This window comes from Quercus robur, chromosome 4, assembly GCF_932294415.1.
Source record: "Quercus robur chromosome 4, dhQueRobu3.1, whole genome shotgun sequence".
NCBI lineage: Eukaryota > Viridiplantae > Streptophyta > Magnoliopsida > Fagales > Fagaceae > Quercus > Quercus robur.
In genome coordinates, this window is record NC_065537.1 from 73,709,549 (window position 1) to 73,736,814 (window position 27,266).

General features: G+C 34.2%; 3 protein-coding genes and 1 long non-coding RNA gene across 12 annotated transcripts; 2 read left to right on the plus strand and 2 right to left on the minus strand.

Moving 5' to 3' along the window:
- Nucleotides 1–9,334: 9,334 nt before the first annotated feature.
- LOC126723662 (eukaryotic translation initiation factor 3 subunit C-like) lies at nucleotides 9,335–13,752 on the minus strand. The gene is made up of 4 exons (XM_050427269.1): nucleotides 13,549–13,752; nucleotides 13,168–13,237; nucleotides 11,218–13,035; nucleotides 9,335–10,612 (listed from the first exon to the last, which is right to left on the minus strand). Exons 2-4 carry the CDS (start codon nucleotides 13,192–13,194, stop codon nucleotides 9,608–9,610), a joined length of 2,850 nt encoding a protein of 949 aa, XP_050283226.1. The 5' UTR covers nucleotides 13,195–13,237; nucleotides 13,549–13,752; the 3' UTR covers nucleotides 9,335–9,607.
- A 3,704-nt stretch (nucleotides 13,753–17,456) lies between these two features.
- Nucleotides 17,457–18,794, plus strand: LOC126723666 (proline-rich protein 4-like). Its single transcript, XM_050427276.1, has 2 exons — nucleotides 17,457–17,637; nucleotides 17,962–18,794. The coding sequence occupies exons 1-2, from the start codon at nucleotides 17,538–17,540 to the stop codon at nucleotides 18,600–18,602; spliced, it is 741 nt and encodes a 246-aa protein (XP_050283233.1). The 5' UTR covers nucleotides 17,457–17,537; the 3' UTR covers nucleotides 18,603–18,794.
- A 3,853-nt stretch (nucleotides 18,795–22,647) lies between these two features.
- On the plus strand, nucleotides 22,648–25,543 carry LOC126723667 (proline-rich protein 4-like). Of its 9 annotated transcripts, XM_050427280.1 has the most exons (5): nucleotides 22,648–22,809; nucleotides 23,340–23,765; nucleotides 23,799–23,903; nucleotides 23,970–24,002; nucleotides 24,366–25,543. In XM_050427280.1, exons 1-5 carry the CDS (start codon nucleotides 22,707–22,709, stop codon nucleotides 25,073–25,075), a joined length of 1,377 nt encoding a protein of 458 aa, XP_050283237.1. In that variant the 5' UTR covers nucleotides 22,648–22,706; the 3' UTR covers nucleotides 25,076–25,543. The 9 variants fall into 9 exon arrangements, with proteins under 9 accessions (XP_050283237.1, XP_050283235.1, XP_050283240.1 ...); XM_050427278.1 differs by having other exon boundaries at nucleotides 23,340–23,903; XM_050427283.1 differs by having other exon boundaries at nucleotides 23,340–23,903; nucleotides 24,465–25,543.
- LOC126723669 (uncharacterized) lies at nucleotides 23,623–24,196 on the minus strand. Its single transcript, XR_007654410.1, has 3 exons — nucleotides 24,102–24,196; nucleotides 23,799–23,903; nucleotides 23,623–23,765 (listed from the first exon to the last, which is right to left on the minus strand). It is a non-coding gene; the product is annotated as an uncharacterized LOC126723669 (long non-coding RNA).
- Nucleotides 25,544–27,266: the final 1,723 nt, after the last annotated feature.

Consider the following 27,266-nt stretch of genomic DNA (forward strand, 5'->3'; position numbering starts at 1 on the left):
TGGGTTGGGCTTTGTTTAGCCCAAGAGCCCAACCTAAATTTTAGGTTATTAGTTTTGTTCTTTACTTTTTTACGTTTCACTCAAAAAAAAAAATGTAACCTACACAAATTTTCTAAGAATGTACACAATAGTGCATATTAAATGTACACAATTAATTAATGATTGTACACAATTTTATACATTCAATGTATACAATTTTTCAATAATTGTACAAAATTGTGTATATACAATGTACAAAAATTTTCAAAGAATGTCAATAATTTTGTCCATTCAATGTTCACGTTTTTCAAAGAATGCACTCAATTTTGTTTATCTAATGTACACGAATTTTTAAAGATTATATATAAGTTTGTATATTCAATGCACTTAATTTTTCAATAAATGTACAAAATATAGTACATTCAACATACACAATTTTTCAAAAAATGCACAAAATTATATAGATTTAACATACACATTTTTGAATGAAAGTACAAAATTGTATATATTCAACTAATACAAATTTTCCTAGAATATAACCAATTTTGTACATTCAAACACACACACACACACACAACTCAACTAGAACTATCTATGTGAATCTGAGCAAAAGAGCATCAGACACTGAAAATCAAAAGTATCATTTTACATAATAAAATCGATTCAACAAAACCCAACAACCATATACTGATATACTCTCAATTTTTCAGGTACAACAATGAAATCAGAAGTTTGATAATTCATACTAAAGCCCTCTAGAAATCCAAATAATGCAAAAAAATAATTCCTTAATTATATTGATAAACAAAAAAACAAAACAGAAACAAAAAACAAAACACGCATACATACATAGAACAAAAACTAAAACAAATCTTTCATGGTTACCTGTTGTGTTTGTGGCGATGTTGTTGGCTGCGGCGCTGAGAGAAACAAAAGGAGGGTGCATTCGTAAAGTCACGAGAGGTTAGGGATGGGCTGGGCTTTGTTTAGCCCAAGGGCCCAACCTAAATTTTAGGTTATTAGTTTTGTTTTTTACTTTTTTACATTTCACTCAAGAAAACAAAAACAAAAAAAAAATGTAACCTACACAAATTTTCTAAGAATGTACACAATAGTGCGTATTAAATGTACACAATTAATTAATGATTGTACACAATTTTATACATTCAATGTATGCAATTTTTAAATAATTGTACAAAATTGTGTATATACAATGTACAAAAATTTTCAAAAAATGTCAATAATTTTGTCCATTCAATGTTCACATTTTTCAAAGAATGTACTCTTTATCTAATGTATACAAATTTTGAAAGATTATATATCAGTTTGTATATTCAATGAAATGTCAATAATTTTGTCCATTCACTGTTCACATTTTTCAAAGAATGTACTCAATTTTGTTTATCTAATGTACACAAATTTTCAAAGATTATATATAAGTTTGTATATTCAATGCACTTAATTTTTCAATAAATGTACAAAACATTGTACATTCAACATACACAATTTTTCAAAAAATGCACAAAATTATATAGATTTAACATACACATTTTTGAATGAAAGTACAAAATTGTATATATTCAACTTATACAAAATTTTTGAAGAATATAACCAATTTTGTACATTCAAACACACACACACACACACACACACACACACACAACTCAACTAAGACTATCTATGTGAATCTGAGCAAAAGAGCATCAGACACTGAAAATCAAAAGTACCATTTTACATAATAAAATTGATTCAACAAAACCCAACAACCATATATTGATATACTCTCAATTTTTCAGGTACAACAATGAAATCAAAAGTTTGATAATTCATACTAAAGCCCTCTCGAAATCCAGATAATGCAAAAAAAATAATTCCTTAATTATATTGATAAACAAAAAAAAAACAAAACAGAAACAAAAAACAAAACACGCATACATACATAGAACAAAAACTAAAACAAATCTTTCATGATTACCTGTTGTGTTTGTGGCGATGTTGTTGGCTACGACGCTGAGAGAAACAAAAGGAGGGTGCTTTCGTAAAGTCAGGAGAGGTTAGGGATGGGCTGGGCTTTGTTTAGCCCAAGGACCCAACCTAAATTTTAGGTTATTAGTTTTGTTTTTTACTTTTTTACATTTCACTCAAAAAAAAAAAAAAATGCAACCTACACAAATTTTCTAAGAATGTACACAATAATGCGTATTAAATGTACACAATTAATTAATGATTGTACACAATTTTATACATTCAATGTATGCAATTTTTAAATAATTGTACAAAATTGTGTATATACAATGTACAACAATTTTCAAAAAATGTCAATAATTTTATCCATTTAATGTTCACATTTTTCAAAGAATGTACTCAATTTTGTTTATCTAATGTACACAAATTTTCAAAGATATATCAGTTTGTATATTCAATGAAATGTCAATAATTTTGTACATTCAATGTTCACATTTTTCAAAGAATGTACTCAATTTTGTTTATCTAATGTACACAAATTTTCAAAGATTATATATAAGTTTGTATATTCAATGCACTTAAATTTTCAATTAATGTACAAAACATTGTACATTCAACATACACAATTTTTCAAAAAATGCACAAAATTATATAGATTTAACATACACATTTTTGAATGAAAGTACAAAATTGTATATATTCAACTTATACAAATTTTTGAAGAATATAACCAATTTTGTACATTCAAACACACACACACACACACACACAACTCAACTAAGACTATCTCTGTGAATTTGAGCAAAACAGCATCAGACAATGAAAATCAAAAGTACCGTTTTACATAATAAAATCGATTCTACAAAACCCAACAACCATATACTGATATACTCTCAATTTTTCAGGTACAACAATGAAATCAAAAGTTTGACAATTCATACTAAAGCCCTCTCGAAATCCAGATAATGCAAAAAAAGAAAAAAAAAATTCCTTAATTATATTGATAAACAAAAAAACAAAACAGAAACAAAAAACAAAACACGCATACATACATAGAACAAAAACTAAAACAAATCTTTCATGGTTACCTGTTGTGTTTGTGGCGATGTTGTTGGTTGCGGCGCTAAGAGAAACAAAAGGAGGGTGCATTCATAAAGTCACGAGAGGTTTGGGATGGGCTGGGCTTTGTTTAGCCCAAGGGCCCAACCTAAATTATAGGTTATTAGTTTTGTTTTTTACTTTTTTATGTGTCACTCAAAAAAAAATGTTTTTACTTGTTTATTTATTTTTGGAAAGATGCAAAATTAAAGTAACCCTATTCTAATTTGAAATAATTATTAAAAAAATCGAAATGACCAAATTACAATGTAACCAATCATTTACAAAATCAAAGTGTAATGGTTATGGAAGTATGGTCAAAGCCTTTTCTTTATAAAAATGTAAATGTGTAATTATGGATGCATTGTAAAACTCAAACATTTTTTCATATTAAAAAAAATGGTAATTTTTTCAATTATATTGGACAGTAAAAAAAATCTAATTATAAAACAATATTTAATAATCTAATTTGTTTTAGAATTCTTTTTTTTTTTTAAATTCTTTATCTCTTTATTTTTCTTCCTCATCCACCAAGTAGTCATAACCTTCCAAAGCCAACTATCTATGGCAAATAATAGGAGAGAGTGCAAGAAAGGAGAAAGAGTGTTTGAGTGAAAAAATAATAATAATAAATTTAAAAAATTTTAACAAGAGCTATAGTTCTCTTGTAATAGCTTTTGCAAACTTTTTGAATAGTATCAATGACCAATATTGTAGGGAATTTTTTTTTCCTTTTTGGAATTTGATTAATAGGATATTCTCCATTTTAAAGTTTTAGGTATTTTACTTTACATGATCAAATGTGAATGCTTTTACATTATGATTCTTCGTTGTAGAATGTTATTTCTTTTCTTTTTACACTACCTCTCAATGCCAACCCAAATGAAATAATTCAACATGTGTTAAATTACCAATTCTCCCTAAATTTATTTTGCTCTGATCCAACGCATGGATCATATTAAAACAAATTCTGTTAAAGATAAAAATAAAGCACCAACTCTAAATTGATAGCATGGCTTTTAAAGTTTATACTTTATATGGTTTAATTTCAAATGTTTGTTAAGCTATGTAGATATGGATAAATTGTATATATAGTAGACAAGCTTATTACGTTTTCTATTATAATCTCCTTTTCAAATATCTTGCTTGTAACAATGCTATTCAAACAAGAGAGCTTTGCAAATGATTGGAAGGCTCCACACACACACATATATATGACAGTTTTTTTTTTTTTTTGAAAAACAAACACATACATGTACAAAAGAGAGAGAAATGAGTCCTAACATAAAGACATGCTACAAATTTCATTCAAAAGCCATAGTAACTTTTAAAAAAGTGTAAGGAAAATTATACTACACACAACGCATTCTCTTTTATGAGTTAGAGTAACAATCTATATCTTTATGTGATTGCTTTTATTTTATACAGATTTCATGAGTGGCTCTCCCTTAATAAATCTCCAACTATTTCTGTTTCATGTGCCATTTTTTAAGGATCCAACTTCGTTCCAAGTTTTATAACTATTAATTCTTATACTTTCTAGTTTGTAACTAATAATTCTTATACTTTCTAGTTTGTTCAAAAGATTTTTTAAAAATTAGAACCTATACCTATATTATGGGCCTACATTACGTAGTCCATATTCTAATGATTAAAATTCTTAAGAAAAATGCTAAAGTTACAAACTATTTTACAAATTATTTTATAAATAGCTAATATGGTGAGGATTTTAGTAAAAAGAAAAAAGGTACTAATTGTGACTCCAGATGAGATCCACTAAGAATTTGCTACATTAATAATTTGTAAAATATAATAGATTAGTCTATAACTATAACATTACTCAATCTTAATCACATGATTAAATTGAGGAAAAATTATTAGGTACTCCCAGAGTACCATAAATGCGTAGTCCCCTCTCTCACATAAATGGTGAGTCCCACTAACCATGAATTTAATTAGTGGGACTCACCATTTATGTGAGAGGAGGGAGTACGCATTTATGGTACTCCGGGAGTATACAATAATTACCCTAAATTGAGAAGGCAATGCCACAGCTCACAAGGAAAAGGAAAAGGACAGGAAGGTAAAAGATGATCCAATCTTTCTGCCTTCATTGTCTCTCCTCCAATAACTCACATTTGCTTAATCTGCTTTGACAATTTCCCTTTTTGAGTAATTTACTCTTTCTACAATTGAAATGTTCATTCTCAGTTAATTTATTATCCATGAATGTAATAATATAATTGAAGAATAATGCAAGAGATACAAACCATTTTACAAACTGCTGATGTGGTAAATGATTATTAGTAAATGAAAATATGATATTAATTGTGGACCTAGATGAAAACCAATAAGAAGTTGCCCACATCAACATTTTGTAAAAATGTTGTAAAATAATTTGTAGTTGTAGCATTACTCATAATTGAAATGCTCCCTAGCTAGCTATAGTTAATCACCCATAATAATTCAATTGAAAAACAATCCAATATATTCTCCCTCTCTCTCTTTTCTAAAATGTCTGATCATTCAGAACCCACCAGCCCATCCTCCACCTCGACACCGACCTCAAAACATGCACCCTCCATATCATTGGAATCCCTATCTAAAACCAAATCAGCCATTGAATCTCTCCCCTCCATTCTCTCCTCCTTTCCATCCAATCTCTCCTTTTCTATCTCCTCCAACCCTAACCCTGCTTTCTCTCTTCTCCATGACCCCCAAGTTGCCTCCCAAGTATCCTCCCTCCTTTGTGAACATAACTTTAGAGCTGGTGACAACAACCTCTGTCGTGGGCTTTATGACACTTTCCAATCCGGTGACCCTAACCTCCAACTCATTGTCCTCCACTTCCTCCCCATTATTGTAGGGATCTACCTCTCCCGTGTTGCACTCCACAAACCCCTTGCCGGCTTTGAGGCCGTCCTTCTAGCCCTCTACGCCCATGAGACCACCTCACGTGCAGGCCAACCCATAACCATGAACGTACCGAACTTGTCACTTCCCAGTGTTTACCATGAAGCCAAAGCACCCATTAACAACAACTCCACAAAGCTTAACCTAGCAATCATAAATAAAGCTATGAGGAATTATTGTTGCGAAATAGAGTTTTAGGTTTTAAAAACACACTTTTAAATTCTCAAAACGCTTAATCAAATAGACTCTTAATAACCCATATAAAAACATGTAAAACATAAAATGATTGGAATAACAATATATACTATTTTTTTTAGGAATATATATATATATATATATATATATTAGCTTTTAATTTATGTATACACATATCTAGAGGAGGTCCATTACATATACATAATTAGTTTTCTTAATAAAGGAGAACCAACTATGTGCCTAAGCTCCCACTTTTTCTTCTTCTTTTTATGGATAATTTGACCATTGACAATTGAGAATGAAAAGTTTAAACACTAGATGCGTGTAGTAAAAATACTAAAAAGTGTCAATTGAGTTTCAAGTCTCTTAATTATTCAATTTATATCACAATACACTAGTGTAAGGACCTGCTTTGAGTCCCAGGCCCAAAGGGTGGATGGACTTAGACCCAAGAAGTCCAAAACAATAAATTTGTAGAGAATGGGTCGAAGAACTGGGCTTTAATGAACTAGTCAACCAATAAGATAGATCTTGATGACAAGAGAATGAAAATAAACTAGTTTAAACCCTAGAAAACCGTCCTCGGCCAAGTCCGAGGAGACTAAATCTCTTCTTTTTATGTGCCTAAGCTCCCACTTTTTCTTCTTCTTTTTATGGATAATTTGACCATTCACAATTGAGAATGAAAAGTTTAAACCCTAGATGCGTGTAGTAAAAATACTAAAAAGTGTCAATTGAGTTTCAATTCTCTTAATTATTCAATTTATATCACAATACACTAGTGTAAGGACCTGCTTTGAGTCCCAGGCCCAAAGGGTGGATGGACTTAGACCCAAGAAGTCCAAAACAATAAATTTGTAGAGAATGGGTCGAAGAACTGGGCTTTAATGAACTAGTCAACCAATAAGATAGATCTTGATGACAAGAGAATGAAAATAAACTAGTTTAAACCCTAGAAAACCGTCCTCGGCCAAGTCCGAGGAGACTAAATCTCTTCTGTTAATATTCCAGTTAGGTTACAAGTTCTATTCTAGAGTGCTACGGTGTTTTTCCTTCTTCCTTTTTCCCTCCTCTCCTCATGGAGGGTTTCTTACATTATATAGCTCCCTTTGGACCATCTTGATCCTACACTTGTTGATCATTTAAGCCCTTGCTTGAGTGCCCGTCCCATCAGACACCCTCTCTGGTTTTCTGTGAGTTGTGGTAGCTAAGGTAACACTGTTCAAGGGTCTTCTCAACATAAATGCAGTCAGAAAAGTAGCTGTAGTGCATTTAATGCGGTGGTAGCAGTTAGATATTTCTAAGTTCTCATCATCTTTATGCGTTTATGGTGCACGTCCTTATCACTGGAGCTTCCTAGAAGGTCACATTGATTGTTAGAGTACATATTCGAGTTGTGTTTATCATATTCGAGGAGATGTTCCTCCTCAGACCACTCTTCCATCTGTATCTTGCTCATTAAGTCCCAGGTCTGAACCATTCATTATCTTTTGTTCGTTCTCAGACTACTCATGCTCTCAGCCAAAACCCAAGGCCCAATATATGATTTGGGCCCTTAGCCCGACAACTAGTATTTTTTTTTTTAATGAAGACCAATATTTTGGTCTTGATTGAATACAGTTAAATAATGTTTTACAGCTCAGCATTAACTAATATTAGATTGACCCCATTCTCTTCCAAAAATAAAAGAAATTGACCCCATCCGTGCATCATAAAATAAACAGGTAGGTTGGAAAGGATTTTGATTTCTCAACTACAAGTGGGAGGGTATGATAAAAGATTAGGTAAAATGTAATTGGACTAATGAAAAATTTTAAACTTAAGAAACATTTTTTATGGTTGAAAAATGAAAAAGACTTCCCCCTATTCAAAATTTTTTATTTATTATAAAAATTTAAAAAAAAAAAAAAAAAAAGACTTTCCCCTTCCCAAACAGACTTCACCCATTCTTCTTCCTAAAATGTCACCACAGATTGTGTGTAGAACAGAACAAAAGTCATGCCCACATGGATTAGTATAAGGCTCTAAGCAATAATAAATAATTAATTTTTTTACCAAAAAATAAATATATAATTAACATGGTCATTTGGGTGGTTAAGTATTTTGATTAGAATAACCCAATTTTTTGGTGAAAACGATCCCAACCGATCTGATAGGACATAAGCTTTTCACTAAATGCAAATGGCCCACAAAACTCGTATTTACCACAAAATATATGATACAGGCAAAATGTTGATCATGTTCTCCTAAAAGGCATTTCCTTTTTGGGGTTCATACTTAACAAAAAAGGCGTACTCGGAGAAGAAAAAACACAAAACAAAAAAGGGTAGCCCCAAAAGCATTTTAGGAACTTGATTTTCAATTCCAATGAGCTGGGATGTTTTTTTTCTCTTGGAAAAAGTTTGCATGTAAACACTTTGCACGTTTGAAAAGATTAGAATAGGATTTGAAAATGTGCTCAAATTGACAATAAGGTATTAAAGTAACATTGAAAAGAAAAAAAATACATGTGAGTAGGTTGGGATGCAAAATGCCAGTCCTGCTTGACCCATCTTGTCCCTTTTTGTGTTGCACAAGTTTTTTCCATTTTAAATAGGGGATGGAACCGTAACAAGTTGAATAGTATTCTACCTAAGTGTGAATTAATCACTTTAATTGTTAAAGCCTTAAATCCACCAAAGATCTTGTAATATAATATAAAATAACTAGTTAATAACCGGTGTAATACAAAGAAAGTTCAAAAAATGAAATATTGATAAATAAAAAGTTAAATTAAAGAATTTATAGAAATGAACATACATAATTTAATTATAATTTGTTTAAAAAAGATCAATCCTAATTTATTTTGATTTTATCTAGAAAGAAAGTAATATAATTTTAACACTACTTGTAAGTTGTAACTCAAAAAACCAAATTAACCAAATATATATTAGACTGATAGTGAAAACTTTTGGTTTTTCAAAAGCTTAGGTAGCAAGTTAAGAGGAAATTAACTAGAAGTGGACATTGATATACAGAGATATAGACTAAAGCCAGAATAGTTCAGCCAACTAAGACTTATTAATTTCCCAAATGATTCAGGTCAGCTCATGAGTCCTTTTTCCAGGTTTCCAACTATTCCGGCAAAACAATTTGATAAAAAAATTCATAAGATTTGAAACCTGCCAAACAAAACCAGTCCATCTCATAGAAGTGTAAACTATTATTATGAGCAACTGATGAAACAAAACATGGAGTAATGCACTAATGCTGTCATAGCAACAAGCATACAATATCCACCTTTCAAAGTTAACCTTCAGTTTAGAACTTCAGAAATAGACCTCTGAAGGTAAAATTCAAATACTGCAAGAAACTTAAAACAATTTTTGGACTAGTATCAGAACCAACAGAATAAGTTTTCTCTAAAACGCAAGAACTTTTAATCAGTATTGTCTTCTCTTCCCGTAGTCTTACTACTCTAAGCATGAATCCCTCTATGAAGACTGACCAAGCGAGTTGAAGTATCTATTTGGGATCCCCTCACAGCTGAACCACTCTGATAAGCACTCCTCCCTGACCCTCCATATGCAGCACCTTGATACCGTGTACCCTGGTAGCCACCACCTCGTGACTGACCTGTCCGGTCCCTTGAATACCCACCGCCAGCAGCTTGGCTTAGTGGGAAAGGTCTCCCTCCACCACCATATCCTGTGCGCCCAGTGCCACCACCTTGTCTTCCCTGAGTGAAAGACAAGTTTTCTTGCCACCTACCTCCAGGAGCAGCTGTTCCAGCAGCATAATCCTGGTTTTCTCTCCGCCTCTGAGGCAGATCCAAACTACCCCCACCTAGCCTTGCTTCTATCGCTCTCTCATTACTTTCTGCAAGGACAGAGAGCTTCTCTGTAAACTGGAATGCCAGAGCTTGCAACCTAGTGTGCTCAACATCATGGAAAACGATGCACTGAGTTGGCTGATCCCAACTTGCATGGAGCTCCTCGTTGATCATCATCTTGCTGACAATACTGTGAGTCTGGGCATCTGAGAGGTCAAACAGTTTGGTGAGCTGGTCCAAGCTCAGGGAATCATAAGATGAGGAATAAGTAAATAGGTAGGTCCTCAGAGCCTCTTCCTTGATCTTAGCCTTGAGCATCTCAAGTACATTCTCTCGATTCCTTAGAAGCTTCCACGCATCAAGGGACATGATGACATCAAATGCCTTCTCAAAATCTCCCTTGCTAAGGGCCCTGGAGGCAGCCATTACGTGGTCTCTGACGTTTTCTGGGGGACCTGTAAATGTTTGCCTCTCACTCACCTCAAGCAACCGTCGGAAAGTCTTACTTATGACCTTGCGTTTTGCATCATGAATGTTAGCTGCCATGTTGGGTACTTCCAGCAGCATAGCACAGATCAGATGGACAGCCTCCAGGAGCTCAAGATTTATGTGCATATGGTATGGCATTTGGCGTCTCCTTTCAATCCTTTCCTGTTGTTTTTGGGAGGGGACAATTACAACAGTGAGTCCATGGAACATACATGTGCACACTTACATAAAATAGATGTACAGAAGCTAATCCAACAACAATATTTACAAGAAAAGATGCGCAATTTTTAATTCCATATGGAATAACCAACAAATAAGTCTCATACAACACATTCTACACAGCCTACAAGCTTTCATTATCATACACAAGATGAATGAAATCTAACCAGCAGAATTGCAGCTAACCTCACATCAAAATCTACATTCAATTTTTTATTAACCTTAAATGAAATGGCCATATCATACAGTCACATCATCATATATTACCTTTACTCCTCCATCATCTCATCACATTGTACCCTTTTTTGTATGATGTACCATGATGTGTGCATGTATGTGTAAAAAATTAAAATCCAAATAGCAGTTGGACAAAACCTCACATAGTATGAAAGGTACACAATCATACTACATAAACCATGGTCTAAGCAATTTTTTTTTTCTCAAAAAAAAAAAAAAAAAAAATGGTCCATGCAGTTTACAAGTTTCTAACTTTTTGAGTACCAAATAATTATAAATGTATATATGAGACAGAAAGCAAACATCAGTACCTGTTCTGGAGTCTTCTCATGATATCGGCTTTGCGAAACACCTTGTGCAAGCAACTCCTTTACCCTTCCACCAGAATATAGTTCAGAAAGGCAGCCATGGCCCTCAGTAATTAATCCAACCCGGAATGCACATAGACCAAGTTGGGCCATAGCTCTATTGAAAAGGATCTGTGTTGATATGTCCATATGCTGAATACTTTCCTGTAAGTGACTCATTAGCAACAAGTCACGTGAAGTCGAAAACTCGTCTAGGAGAGCGTGGTGGTAAATATCACATAGCATACTTCTTGCCTTAGTCCGCTCATCCCCAAACTTGTAGATGAGGGACACCAAAAAATCCATGTGAGTCCTGCTATTCTCTGGAAAGGTGGCTTTCCGAGGCACAAGCTCTGGAGTAACAACAAATGCAGATGGCCCCCTACTTTCCTCAATCACTTTAGGCTCCTCACCTGCTTCTCCATTATCTCCGTCTCCTGTCTGCTCAGCCAGTTTTCTCATGGCATCATAAACCTCTTGTGGCTTATAATAGATGAGTTCAACCCGCTTTAATGCAACCTTTGCAGCAGCTTTGAGGTTCCCAACCCGTTCTAAATAATCCTGGACATTTTGAGCAAGAACTGAAAACATGGGCTCATCCCTGAGTCTCTCAACATACTCACGAGTGTGGGGATCAATGCATTGCAAGCTCTTGAAAAACTCAGTGTCTATCTTTTCAACAAAGGCAACCAAGTTTCCCCAAACCCGGATAGTACCGTTATATTCTGGTCCCTTCTGGGTTTCATTCTCATCAGGTTCCACCATATCATCTACCACAATGTTGGGATACTGGACAAGAATGTCCAATATCACAAGCATGTTTTGCACGCATTTCTTCCATACATTTATAGGCATGTAGCCATTGAGTCCTGGATTGACATCAAATTGTGCTGAGACAACACTAAATAGAATTTCCAGTTTTTGAGCAGGGGTCTTAGCAACCTTGGTCAAAAAAGTAAGCTGCTCAACCTGCTCAAATCTTCCAGTTCCTTTCCTACCCCGAGCAGCCACAACCTCCTTGAATTTCTTGTTAACAGTATCCCATGTGATCTCACTAGGATTCTTGAATTGCTTATCCATAAGCTTATCTTTCTTGCTCATCTTCTTCTCCCACTGTCCATCATCATCATCTTGGCTATCCCCAAACTTGTCATCATCATCCTCATCCTCATCCTCAGAATCTTTGAATTCAATTTTTGTCGGATCCTCTTCAATCTCTGAATCAGTTTCTTCATCCTCATCCTCCTCGTCATCCTCGTCCCTTTCCTCCTCACTCTCAGGATTTTCTCTACACTTAATAATCATATCCTCATATTGTTTGTTGTTTTTCTTCAGCTTTTGTTTCATTGAGTTCAAGGCCTTGGCGTTGCTGCTGCTCATCTTCTTCTTTGCATCCTTGTTTGCCAAAGTCTGACTCAGGAAGTCCTCCAGCATCACAAGTGTTTTTATGTAAAGGTTAGGGGCCTTTTCAGACTCTGTGACACGCATGACTTTCTCCAGCTGCTTGTTTATCTTGTCAAAGCTTTCCTGCAAACTAACCCAGTCGTTTATTTTCATCGCATTCTTCATCTGATCAACCGTGGCTGACATTTCCTCAAAGCGCTTATCTTTTGCAGACCTGACAACCCGCTTTTTGCCATCGGAGTCATCGCCATCACTGTCATTCCCATCATCAATATATTTATTTTTCATGTTATTACCTACGTTGCCAGTGTCAGCAGACACCTCATTCTCAATCTCGTCACCGTAATCACTATCATCATCCTCAGAATCACTACCACCCTGTCAACAGCAAAATAATAATAATAATAACAGTTAATAACAACCTTTATCAAAACCGGTTCTCAAAGTTTAAACATGATACAGAATAGAGTAATTGAGACGAGCAAGGCATCAAAATAAAAAAGTAAGAACCTGGGACGTCCAAAAACGCGAAGCCATCTCAGAAATTGGTTAAATCCAACAGGTTATAAAGCTCCAGAAACTGCATTTTAAACAAAAACCAAACAAAATTTCAGATACTTCGGTGAATTAACATATCAGATTCAAGTGTCTTAACAAGCATCACACAATAACATGAACAAGATAAAGCACTTAAACCCCACAAAACAAAAGTCTAGGAATGGCAACGGGTCGGGTTCGGGGCGGGTTTTTCTATACCCGAACCCGACTCGCGGGACTGCCTCCGTGACCTAACACAAATTTCAGATTTATGATTTTCCCCTTCAAAAATCACAAACACAAATCCTAACATAAGCACAATCACAGAGATCATAAACACAAACACAAACTCACATGGACGAACTGAACCCAGAAAAAAAAATAGAGAAAGATGAGAGGGCTCAGGGCTGTGCGAGATCGGCGAGGACGAAACGGAGAACGATGAGAGAGTCAGAGAGCTGGGCTTGACTGCTTGCGGCCGTGTGAGTGAGAGAGCTAAGAGATGAAGAGCAGTGTGTGAGTGAGAGAGATGAAGAAGGAGAGGCGGCGTGTTACAGAGATAAGAGTATATTTATATATAGGGTAAGGGGTTTTAAATTTTTTTTTTTTTAATATTATATATGTATACGGGTCGGGTCCGGGCCTGGTTTGCATAATACCCGGACCCGACCCAAACCCGTTTCGAGTTTTTTATTAAAACCTAAACCCATTCCATTAGAGTCGGGTTGGGTCGGACTGGGTACCCGTGAGTCGGGCCTATTTTGCCATCCCTACGTCCCACGGTGTGGATTCGCTTATTATAGCGGATGCTAATATTCTATAACCTTTTATATTCTCAAATAAAATTACCTACTTTTCTTTAAAACTAAAAAACAAAAACACATTATTATTGACATAACTTGTTCCATAATATTTTTTCAAAGCATGACAAGATGACAAGTTGTAAGTGATAGATAATTTCTTTTCACAACTTATATCGCTTTTATTTTTTCACAACTCACAACAAATCATGGAACAAGTTGTATCCTTGAATTTATTATAATTAGATATTTAATGCTTCTTATATGTATCTCAACTTGAGAGGAGTTGTTTTTAGAGTAATGTTTATGCATGCTAACTAAGTTTTTAAATATTTTTGTATTGAAATAAAGGGTTTGAAGAGTTGAAATTGGGTGCAATATATTTTGTTAAGAAATCTCGATGTTTTAGGATATCTCAATGGTTCAAGCACCTCTTGTGATGTTTAGAAACTGTGATTCGAGCTTCACCTTCTCAGCAACCCCCTTCTCTTATTTACCTAGTCACAATTTTTTTAAAAAAAAGTTAAGAAAATTTCAAATCATTTAGTATAAATAATTTGTATTATTCATTTTTAAGCTGTGTATCTTCTGTAATTTCGAATTGCAAATTTTAGCAATTGCTCTAAGGCTTGTGGCGTGGTGTGGAAAAATCATGGAGAAGGGCCCATTAGGCCTGCAACACCTTGAGCCTAAAAGTTCTGTTTGGGTCGAACTTGGGCCGTACTGATAGTAAGCATTTAGCAGAGGGCATAAATAATGCGGTGCCTCTGAATTTTGGGCCGTAGAACAAATTCTGAAGAATCTACTCTGGGCCTCACCCATATAATAGAATTGGTTTTTTTTTTCCTGGTTGAATAATCTATCAATGAATTGGGCCACCTCTATTATCCACCATGGTCAACTAAGTTGGGCCTCTCATGCTGTTTATTTGAAAATAAATTTAGTGAACTAATTTTTTTTAATAAATATATTTACCCAAAAATCACCTATTCTAAAAATCAATTGTCATAAATTTCATTTCAGGGGTCCACAACAATTATGAGAAGATAAATCATTATTGGTCATACAGCCAATAATATTCTGGTTTTTTTTTTTCTTTTTTTTTTTTTAGCAAACAAACTACAGAGTCTTGTCATTTTCAAAAAAAAAAAAAACAGAGTCTTGTAATGTCTTGTGTGGAATAAGTTGTTTACCCAAAAATTTTTCTAAGTTTTCTCCTCCTAGATTTTTTTAGGGGTAACTTCATAAGCTGTGCCAGTCAGCAGAATTTATGGCACATGGAGCATCATTTATAGATCCAACCCCTAAATCCAACTGGCTCCATAGTCCATAGTCCATACCATTATTTTCTAGGGTAGTTGAGAGAAAATGCACCTCCTTCAGGACATATATAGGTAATAGGGTTAGATTCAATTAGTGTATATTGTAACGGTTTGTTGCAACTGGTCCTACTTGTCTGATTAATTATATGTACGCATACGGAAGGCTCAAAGCTGGAGGTTCCGTCATTTGTTTAATAGTAAATAACATAAGTTGTTTAGATTTGAATCCTAAATATATTCGTTGAAAATGTCAGGAGATGTTAATCAATTGAGCTAAACAGAATGAAAAAATATAGATTATTGTCTCATATTCTTGTGGCTAGAAATATGAGTCAATAATAAATATTTTTAGTTTGCTTCTTTTTTTTTTCAAGTAAATAAATGAATTAAGGAATATATTAAACATTATCTCCTTCATTCACTTGTTATTTTGCTTGAAATCACAACAATCAAAAATTAATAATAAAATAAAATTCTAAATTTAGTAAATACTCAATTAGTCGGTATTTATATATTATCTTATGAAATTATACTAAGATTACATAACTATGCTATTAAATTGGAATATTATAATATAAAATAAATAAATTAACTTACATATATATATTTAACTTTGATAAGGATAAAAGAGATTGGTCAAGAGATATGGGTGACGGTACCTACTCTGCCATCAGCCTTTGTTTAATAACTGACGGCGGGATGAAGTCGTGAAGAGCACCACAGGCCGACGAGATAATAAAGCTGAAGGTCATCCTGAAACTGACGGTATGAAGACCGAAGGCACAATATAGATTGACGGCACTAGTCAAAGAATGCTTGCTAACCACGTTTGCGTGTATAAGTAAATGACTTGCCCTCTACATTTCGTGAAACCTAAGAGGGATTCCTATATGGAAAGGATCCCGCGAAATACGCCCAAGGAGACTCCTATAAGGAAAAGATTTCTACTCCAAGGAAAAGGGGTCAAGCCTTACTACTATAAAAACCAAGCACCCTCACGAACCAAGGTACGCATAATTTACGTTCTCTAGCACTCTAGAGCAGTGAGAATAGTTCTGACTTGACCTTCGGAGGGTATTTGGTCGATACCACACCGGTGCTCTCTGTTAGGTCCTTTCTTTTTGCTGTGCAGGTGCTATTTGAAGCGCGCGAGGATCGTGTGACTTACTGGTGGTATTTTCGGCATCATCAAACTTCATTCAAATCTGTAGTATACACATAATTAAATACATCTATTTATGTTTTTTTTTTTTCCCATTTCCATTATGCCAGATTTTTTAGAACGTTGTTTGAAATGGTATATACATCTTGTAACAATATTTTTATCCCGTTTATATTCTTTGCTAAATACTTTTTTAAAAACATTATTTTCTCATAACCTTTCTCCAAATTATTATATGACAATTTAAATGATAATATGTATGTAATTTTTTTATTAATTTTTTTGATAGTTACAACGAAGAAAAGTAGATTTAAATTTTGAATGTTTTTGTTAGAAATATTAGAAGGTGTCAGTACCTTCTACTCTTTTCCACAAAGATGTTCATGGTTCAAATCTCTTCTCTATTATTTTTGTAATTATCAAATTATTAGAGAGAGAGAGAGAGTAACATGGTTGATAGTTTTTTTTTTTGAAAAAAAAACATGGTTGATAGTTTGAAGCACAAACCTCAATTTTTACAAAGAATAAAATTAGTGAATGAGAAGGATTTTAATCCCAATGTTGTGACCTCATTCAAACCTTCCCATTATAGACCACTCAATGCTAAAGCCCGAGTTGATCAAATATCATATTTTCAAGCACGTCAACTATATTTGCATGGGCTCAAATGGTAGAAGTAGAACGTGAAACTCATATTACCTTGCTCTAAACTTGGTGCAAAACAAAATTTACTGATAATGAAAGCAAGATAAGATACTCATTAGAACGTGGTGGGGGAGAGATCATTCAATGAAGAAAATGGCATTTGAGCCACAAATTAAATTTGGCAACCACTACTAGCTACCTTCTTTCCCCCTTAAAAGACAACATACCAAAATTAATGGCCCCAAAACATAGTAGCATGAAACAATTAGTGCAGCATAGGTGTCACAGTTGAGCCGCTTATTTAGCTTCATGAAGCTCACAATATATTAAGGGCTATGGGATTCGAAGTGAGTCACTGTGTCAAAGTTTTAGTTTTCATTATACTATCATAAGGTAGTATAAGGAGAGTTCACAATGAGAACTAAATCCTTTTGTCAAGGGGCTCTTTTGGGCTCCTTGGTTTGCTTCTTGCTTTTTGTGAGTTGCTATGGTGAGCAAGACCAAACCACTTCAGGTATATTGTTCTGTTAAAAAAAGGGACGTTTTGCTAAGCTATTTAGGTTGCTTCCTTATATGTTCAAACATTTTGAGTCATTGCTACTTGTTGCTAATTTTTAACAATGATAGTAAGATCTTTGGCATTTGACAAACTAAGGCACATGCATATGTTTTAGCATTGGAATTTTCTCTTTTAACACCAATGGATTTTGATCCCTAAACCCTATCATTTTAAATGATATGAAGCAAACATATGCAAGCAAGCATATGATATCAATCTCATTGTTCCATCTTATAATTTGAAATGAGTTGTGTTGATTTTGTGCATTTATATGTGCAGGACTTGGTGTACCATCTCATAACGAAGAGTTCAATACAGCTGCAGACCTTGATGAAGGGAAATTCAAGAAACCTATTCCTTTTTTTAAGAAGCCATTCCCACCAAAAATTCCAATTTTCAAGAAGCCAATTCCTCATCCAATTCCAATTGTTAAGAAGCCATTACCACCAATTCCAATTGTCAAGAAACCATTACCACCGCTTCCACCCTTCAAGAAACCATCTCTTCCACCACTTCCACCTATCAAGAAGCCACTTCCACATTTCAAGAAGCCACTACCAATTAAGAAGCCTCTCCCACCTATTCCAGATTTGAAGAAACCATTTCTTGATGAGAAACCTATTCCATTTTTTAAGAAGCCTCCAATTCCAGTATTCAAAAAGCCATTTCCCCATCCAATTCCAATAATAAAGAAGCCACTTCCACCATTTAAGAAGCCTTTCCCACCTATTCCAGATTTGAAGAAACCATTTCTTGATGAGAAACCTATTCCATTTGTAAAGAAGCCTCCAATTCCAGTATTCAAAAAGCCATTTCCCCATCCAATTCCAATAATAAAGAAGCCATTCCCACCTCTCAAGAAGCCACTCTTTCCCCCTTTCCCAATTCACAAACCAATTGTCAAGAAACCTATTCCTTAGGGAAAAAAAAGGATTGCTATAGTAGTACTATAGTGATTTAATAAAGTGGAAAGAATGAGTAATTCTTATCTATTTATGTAAATCACATGATGTTATTATTATTGTTGAATGGCTCCCTTTCCCATCAAATATTAAAAAGTGGATTGTAGTCCACAAAATTACATGTTCTATAAAATTTATTTCCCTAGATAATCATCAACTATTTCTTTTGTTTTTGTTTTTTTTGTGGAGAACTCAACAACTATTCCTTGATACTAACTAATCACCCCAAAAAATTCACTTATTTCATATTTCAAACGATGAGCTACGGAAAACACAAAGCAACATTGATAAAATTGATGCATGGTTGTCCATATATATTGGCACAGAAGGCTTATAAAAACTAACTCATTTTTATCACATCGATCACTAAGCCCAACGTATAAGCCATGCAAGTCCCATGCGTCGCTTTAGGACGTAGACCATTTTCCCATCTCAAATCAATATCAAGCATTTAATTTGTATCTCCCAACCAAAATAGTTGCACTATTTCAACTATCCTGTATGGGAGAAAGTCAACAAAACTATAATCAATTTCCATAAAACAAAATTAAACTTCAGCAAGTCGATTTAGTTTCCATTTTTAGAACTTTTAATTAAAGCAATATGTGGAGTAATTAAAATTCGTTACTAATTTTCTTTTCCGCCATTTTTTTTTTTTTTTTGGGCGTTAAAATGTCGCGTTGAGAAGATATTAGAGATATTAATGATTTCTTTTTTCTTTGGATATTTTTTATAGCAAAAAACGGAATTTCTTTAATTTTTCTCTTTTTAGGCTTCACTACCCACCTAAATTAGCAGTTGAAAAGTGCATATTCAATTCCAGTTGAAAATGACAGTTTATGAAAAGCATTGTGCTAAAAATAAGAAAAAAAAATGATATGGAGAGAGAAAGCAAAACTAAAATAATTAATGTGTTTCGACTTGATGGCACAATGAAAAAGCCTATATGGTAACATCTTTGCTATTTTGAACCGTATGCTTTAATGAACTTAACTACGTTTACATAATAATTAATAAATTAGGCTTAGTAAGGATTTAAGAATCCTAATACCATATAGTAGCCCATGCATGGTATTATAAAACCAAGCAAAACCAAGTTCGTATGAGAAAAACTAAATCTCACTTGAGCAAAATATATTAAAGAAGACAAAATGTTTGCCTATATTTCACCTGGTCTGCTTAAGCAAAACGGTCAAGTAAACTAAAATATTTCAAATAGGGCTATTGTATGACAATTTGGGTGACCAATGTGATATGTTTTGGCCATACCTGCTAGTACAATACAAAATTGACTCATTTGGTGTGTGTATACATGGACATATGATATGATATACGTACACACAAGGACTCATGCGTTTGATTTGGAACCTTGGAGAGCAGAGAGAAATTTGTGCAGAAAGAGAAAGTTAACAAATGTTAAGTTTTGTTTTTTGTTTTACAAGTGGAGGAAATCGATTCAAGACTAGTTTTTACCCATGGAAGAACTAAACAATACCCCAAAACTACGAGAAAGTATTTGGTATCAAATAATGGTATCAAATAATACCACATTTACCATATCAAAACCTAAAAAATGACAAAAATGTGTGCAAAAATAACCACTTTACTAACACTCTGATTTTATGCGACTAACGTGTCATTTGATGGTAAGTATTTTTTTTTTAGAGAGTTTCAAATCTATGACATCTGTTCTTGATAATAACTATTTATTATCAGACTAAGACACTAATCAGTTTTTGGTGTAGAAGAGGATTGAACTCTAGATTTCTTATACAACTATCAGAGACTTTACTAGTTGAGTTAATTGGAACCAACGATACTTTTTCTTAAGCTACTATACTTCTTTGAACAACAAAAATTAAGTTGGACATGGCGTGTTTTGGACTACGCGGCATGTAGGGATCTTACATTTAAAGACCAAAGATATGGGCCAGATTAAATCATTTACATTGTTACAAAAGGCCCATTAGGCTAACAGATGGGCCACCCTATTTCCATTCCTCTTGGAAGGTTATATAGATTGTTTTGAAATGCTTTTCCTTTACAATGTGACTGTTCTTTTATTGATTTTTTAAACCCTCTTGTTTATATATATATTGGTGGCAGAAGTTGATACATTAATTAGGCTTGTGTTTATTTTTTATATTCCACCAACAACTACAAAACAGAGTAATTTCAATCATGAATATTTTCCAATTTTAAAATAAGATATGAAATGAATTTTTGACTGATTGCTTAATTGAATATATAAAAGGGGAAAATTTAAGTAGATGTAGAGTATCAGTTGCGGCAAAATTTCCCAAAATTAACTTACAAGCCATTGCCCATTGGCAACCACCCTTTATTACTTTATTACAATTTACACAACCATATAAGTACTTCATTAAAGAGTTCTGACCAAATCATAGTTTTACAAATTTGCTTATTCCTATGAAGGTCTTGTAGACCTTGTTCAACGTAATATAGAAGCAGTACTAAATAAAATATACCATACTGATGGTTGTAAAATGGGTTTTTTTGAGAATTTACCATACTGATAGGTCCATTCAAACCTTAAAATAAGGTTAGCATCAAAAGGTTTTAAGTAAAGGGAAGGGATGGACTATTTTGATAGTTAGAGCAACGGTGACTAGGATCACTTCTATTTGAGTGTTGTTAGCTTTAGCTATTGGGATAACATGATGTCCCAGTCCAACATTCATATTCATAGTTTCATACAATCTCTTAAAATTAAACACTTTTAATGATAAAATAAAGTCATATAATTGGATTTAGGACACTAATCCCAACACTTACATCCATGTATAAGTTTGATTGTACATCAAATGGATGTAACTAAAGACATCTTCCTTAAATGATGCTTCTGATGAGAATGTTTACATAGAACAATCTGAGGGGTTTATTTTTATTTTTTTAATATTTCTTGAAAAAGAAAAGAAAATTTTCAATCTTATCAAGTTTTTGTATGCTTGAAATAAGCACCAAAATAATGACATGAGAAATTTGATTATGTTATCTTGTCTTATCATGATTTTACACATAATGAGCCAACAAATGTAAACATTATGAGCATATATGGTATCATAATTTGTCATTATGTTGATGATGATATACTCATATTTTGGACAAATTTAAAAGGTGTGTGTGAAGGAGATGCTATTTGGAAAATAGAGTAAAGAGACATAGTGAGGGTTGTGCACTATATCAATCACATTATGTTGATAAAGAACTTAAGATTTTTGAAAAATCAAAGTGAATAATTAGCTAGTTCAAGGTTAATCTATGAACGAAAATGTTTTCTTCACTTTTATGAAGGTATGATTGATTTGATTAAATTTTTCTATATATGATCATGTTAGAAATTTTATAAATATTCATTCCTCATATAATTGACTTGGCCCTCGATAAAATATATTTGGCTTCACCATTGGCCTTTTTTTTGCATCTCTTCTGTAAATCTACAAAGCCATTGCAACTAGTGGGAAATTACACATATGGCCTAATGCCTATGACTACTATAAATCTTACTGCTTAAATTTTACAAAAGGATATATCAATTTTTAAATAAAAATAATAATAATCAAGACATTTATTTATCATATTGTTAAAGTGAACCAATTACATTTATTATCACATTAGTTTGTAAATCTTTTGTAATAAAATTAGTGATAATTTTATTATTTTATCTAGCAACTTTGTAGTTTTAGCATTATTATTATTATTCCAACTTTTTTTTTTTTTTTTTTTTTTTGAGAAACAATTTTACTGTAAAGTGCTGTAAACTAAGCAGCAAAGTCAGGGTCCCATACCTTATGGCATTTGAGCAGCAAAGTCGGTGAGCAGTGAGCACTGTAAATGTCTTCAAGACAATTGAATAAAAATGGCCCCAAATCTTTGTGCCATAAAGCCCTTAATCAGCGTAGGTGAACCGCAGAAACAGCTCTACTAAGCTCACTATATAACAAGGACTAGGGACTTCAAAGTGACTCAGCCTTCAAACAAATTGCACTAAGTGCATAGCCTAATATCTTAAGCTACCATCTATCTCTGGTTTAAATTCAAATGCGGACTAAATCCTTTTGTCAAGGGGCTCTTCTAGGCTTCTTGGCTTGCTTCTTGTTTGCTGTCAGCTGCTATGGCGTGCCTGCAGGTCAAGACTCTTCAGGTATATTTGTACTCTTAACACAACAAGAGTATTTTGCTAAGCTATTTAGGCCTTGTTATTAGTATCATGAATTACAAAACTCTTGACATTAATTATCTAATAGTTTAGACTATCTTGTAAGAGCTTTCACGTTAGCTTGTGTAAGAATTCCTATTTTATGCTGCCATTTTTCAAAATCACCCACATAAGATTATTTATTCTACACTCTATTGTACTAACTGTTGCAAATGCTTTAAGATCCTTGTAATTAAGTGACATTGTCTGCTCAATTTTTTGAGAAGATCTAAGGATTGAGTTTTTCCTCTGCCATTGTATAATTATTAAATTAATAAAAAGAAAAAAACTTCTAGCTACTTGTTAATTTGTTGCATTTGATACAACGAGGCAAGTACTTGTTATTTAGTCACATGCTGTTTTAACATTAACATTTTATCCGTACACCAATGCTTTTTATCCCTAAATTCTAATCTCATTGTTCCGTCGTATGATTTTGAAGGACTCATCTTGATCTTGTGCATTTGTTTCTACAGGGCTTATTGTAACTACTGATATAAAGTCTCATAATGGAGAGTTCAGAGAGGATGCAGTTCATGACAAAGGGAAATTCAATATTCCAACTTTTAAGAAACCTCTCATTCCCATTTTTAAGAAGCCACTTCCACCACTGGTTCCAATTTTCAAGAAGCCCCTTCCTCCATTAACTCCAATTTTCGAGAAGCCATTATCACCACCAATTCCAGTTTTCAAGAAACCATTACCACCACCAATTCCAGTTTTAAAGAAGCCACCCCCTCCACCAGTTCCAATTTCCAAGAAGCCATCACCACCGCTTGTTCCATTTGTGAAGAAGTCACCCCCTCCACCAGTTCCAATATTCAAGAAGCGATCACCACCACCTATTCCCTTTTTGAAGAAACCACCCCCTCCACCAGTTCCAATTTTTGAGAAGCCATTACCTCCACCTACACCAATTTTTGAGAAGCCATTACCACCACCTGTTCCAATTTTTGAGAAGCCAATTCCTCCACCAATTCCAATTTACGAGAAGCCATTACCACCACCAATTCCAATTTTTGAGAAGCCAATTCCTCCACCTGTTCCAATTTATGATAAGCCATTACCACCACCAGTTCCAATTTTTTAGAAGCCAATTCCTCCACCAATTCCAATTTATGAGAAGCCATTGCCACCACCTATTCCAATTTACGAGAAGCCATTACCACCACCAGTTCCAATTTTTGAGAAGCCAATTCCTCCACCAGTTCCAATTTACGAGAAGCCATTGCCTCCACCAGTTCCAATTTACAAGAAGCCATCACCACCGCTTGTTCCATTTGTGAAGAAGTCACCCCCTCCACCAGTTCCAATATTCAAGAAGCGATCACCACCACCTATTCCCTTTTTGAAGAAACCACCCCCTCCACCAGTTCCAATTTTTGAGAAGCCATTACCTCCACCTACACCAATTTTTGAGAAGCCATTACAACCACCTGTTCCAATTTTTGAGAAGCCAATTCCTCCACCAGTTCCAATTTACGAGAAGCCATCGCCACCACCTATTCCAATTTACGATAAGCCATTACCACCACCAATTCCAATTTTTGAGAAGCCAATTCCTCCACCAATTCCAATTTATGAGAAGCCATTGCCACCACCTGTTCCAATTTACAAGAAGCCATTACCACCACCAGTTCCAATTTTTGAGAAGCCAATTCCTCCACCAGTTCCAATTTACGAGAAGCCATTGCCACCACCTGTTCCAATTTACGATAAGCCATTACCGCCTCCAGTTCCTGTTTTCGATAAGCCATTACCGCCTCCGACTCCAATTTTTGAAAAGCCATTACCACCATCTGTTCCAGCTTTTAAGAAGCCACTTCCTCCGCCAGTTCCAGTTTTTAAAAAGCCATTACCACCCCCTACTCCAATTTTTGAGAAGCCACTTCCTCCACCAGTTCCAGCTTTAAAGAAGCCATCACCATCACCAGTTCCAGTTTTTGAGAAGCCACTTCCTCTACCAGTTCCATATTACAAGAAACCACAACCACCACCTATTCCTGTTTTTGAGAAGCCATTACCACCTCCAGTTCCAGTTTTCGAGAAGCCATTTCCTCCACCAGTTCCAATTTTCAAGAAACCATTACCACCACCAAGACCAATTATCAAGAAGCCATTACCGCCACCAATTCCAGTTTTCAAGAAGTCACATCCTCCACCAGTTCCATTTTTCAAGAAGCCCTTACCACCACCAAGTTCAGTTTTCTAGAAACAATTATTACTACAAATTTCAAATTTCAATAAGCATTTCTCCACCTACTTTAGATTTTAAGAATCCACTTCTTCCAATAATTTTAGTTTTCAAGAAGTCCTTTCCAACCCTTTTTCCCATTATGAAGAAACCACTTCCTCCTAAGTAACTTAATTATTCCACTTTTGGAGAAGCTTTAGCCTCCAAATTCCAGTTTTTTAATGCCACTTTCACCAACAAGGCATATTCTCTAGAAGTCAGTTCTTCCCTCTTTTCCAATTCTGAAGCCAATAGTTAATTAGAACCCTGTTCTTTAGGAAGGAAGGGGGTTGGGGGACTATGATGAAGCAATAAGAACAAAGGAATGGACAAAGTGAGCGATTGTTATATATATGTAATGTAAGTACTTATGAAAATCATATATTGTTGTTGTTGTCGTCAAATGCCTACTATCAAATATCAAAAAGTGGATGGTGCTTATCGAAATTATTGTACTTCTAAATTTATTTCCAACTTACATCAACAATCATACTAATTGGCTCATTAAAATTTCCCTTCACTCATATTTCAAATGATGAATTGTGGAAAACACGAAGTAGCATTGATAATGCTAGTCCGTGTACTGGCACAAATTAATGACATAAAATTAACTAATATTTAACCTTGCACATGGCTAGCTTCATCCCATAACCACCAAAGTGTCATGAGTTAATTGAATTGTGATCTTACCTTCCATCCATTCTCATAAAGGAGAAAGTGCCTTTAAACTAGAGTTCATTGGTGTGTGTTATTTTATTTTATTTTTATAAGTTCATTGGTGTTTTGGAACCTTTTTTTTTCCTCAATGGGTTCCAGTTAGCTCAACTAGTAAAATCTCTAATGATTGAATAAGAAATCTAGAGTTTAATCCCTACCTACACCAAAAACCAATTGGTGTCTTAGTCTAATAATAAAGAGTTATTATCAGGAACGAAAGTCATAAATTGAAACTCTTTAAACCAAAAAAAAAATTTTCAATGCTGAAATCTATGTTTTATATTAGAAATCGATAGTTTTTAGACCCCTTATACAATTGATTAAACCTAGGTAATTAGCCAAGTTATTACTTAGTCCAATTAAACAAGTCTAGGTTATCACAATAATAAAGATCAAATCATGCAAAGCAGCAGAAAATAAATAACACAAGATATGATCACCTAGGAAACCAAACTGGTAAAAACCTGGGGAGGATTTGACCTAACTATCCTCAAGGTAAACTTGAATCCACTATCTTGAAAGAATCGAAGTTCATACAATAAGACTTACAAGCCCCCACGCTCGACTTCTTATTGCTACCAACTAGTAGAACTTACTAACACGACCACGTGCAAGCTCCGAATCCATAGACTCCTTTTTTCTTGGATTCACCACCAGATACAAGCACACCCGCTTGTGTTTTCTTTAAGTTTCAATGATAGCAACTGAATTGATCATCAAGGCGTAGATAAATCTTCTCCTTGAAAACCCTAAGTTTGTGTAAAGGAAAGCTGCTCTAGATCTCACAAGAGATTTACACAAATCGCAATTATGAGCAACACTAAAACATGGCTAGGGTTTGCCTTTTATACTTAGGACAAATAAGAAACCCTAAAAACGTTTTAAAACACTTAGGGCTGAGTTGGACGAATTTGCAGAAAAACATTCTGCCCAAGCTTCGATAGATCGAGCCTGTCTTTCGATCGATCGAGCCAGGCCGAAAGGCACAATCCTTTCCTACTTTAACTCGATTCCAACTTTACATAGATGCACAACTTTGAGCTAGACTTAAACACATCTAAACACATTGTTTTGATCATGGTTTGCCAACAATACAAATTAGAGTTCTAAATACATAAAATCCTAAGACTTTAGAACCTAACAAACTCCCCATTTGGCAATCCGTGACAAAACACAACTAGAAGCTCAAAGTTTACAAAATAAAAAGCCCTTTACAAAATAATGCTCATAAAACAAATTCAATCTTAACTACTATCCATCAGTTGCAAGTGTAGACAGCAGCTCAATTGAATCAACTTGTATATTTCCTGAAACACTAAACCAAAATGCATAACCGCATATGTGGAAACAATACAAGTAAACAAAATAGCTTCTTGATTTCAAACAACACACAAATAAAGCCAAATATCAATGAATAGCTCATAAATATAAATCAATAAGCAGTTTGAAACAA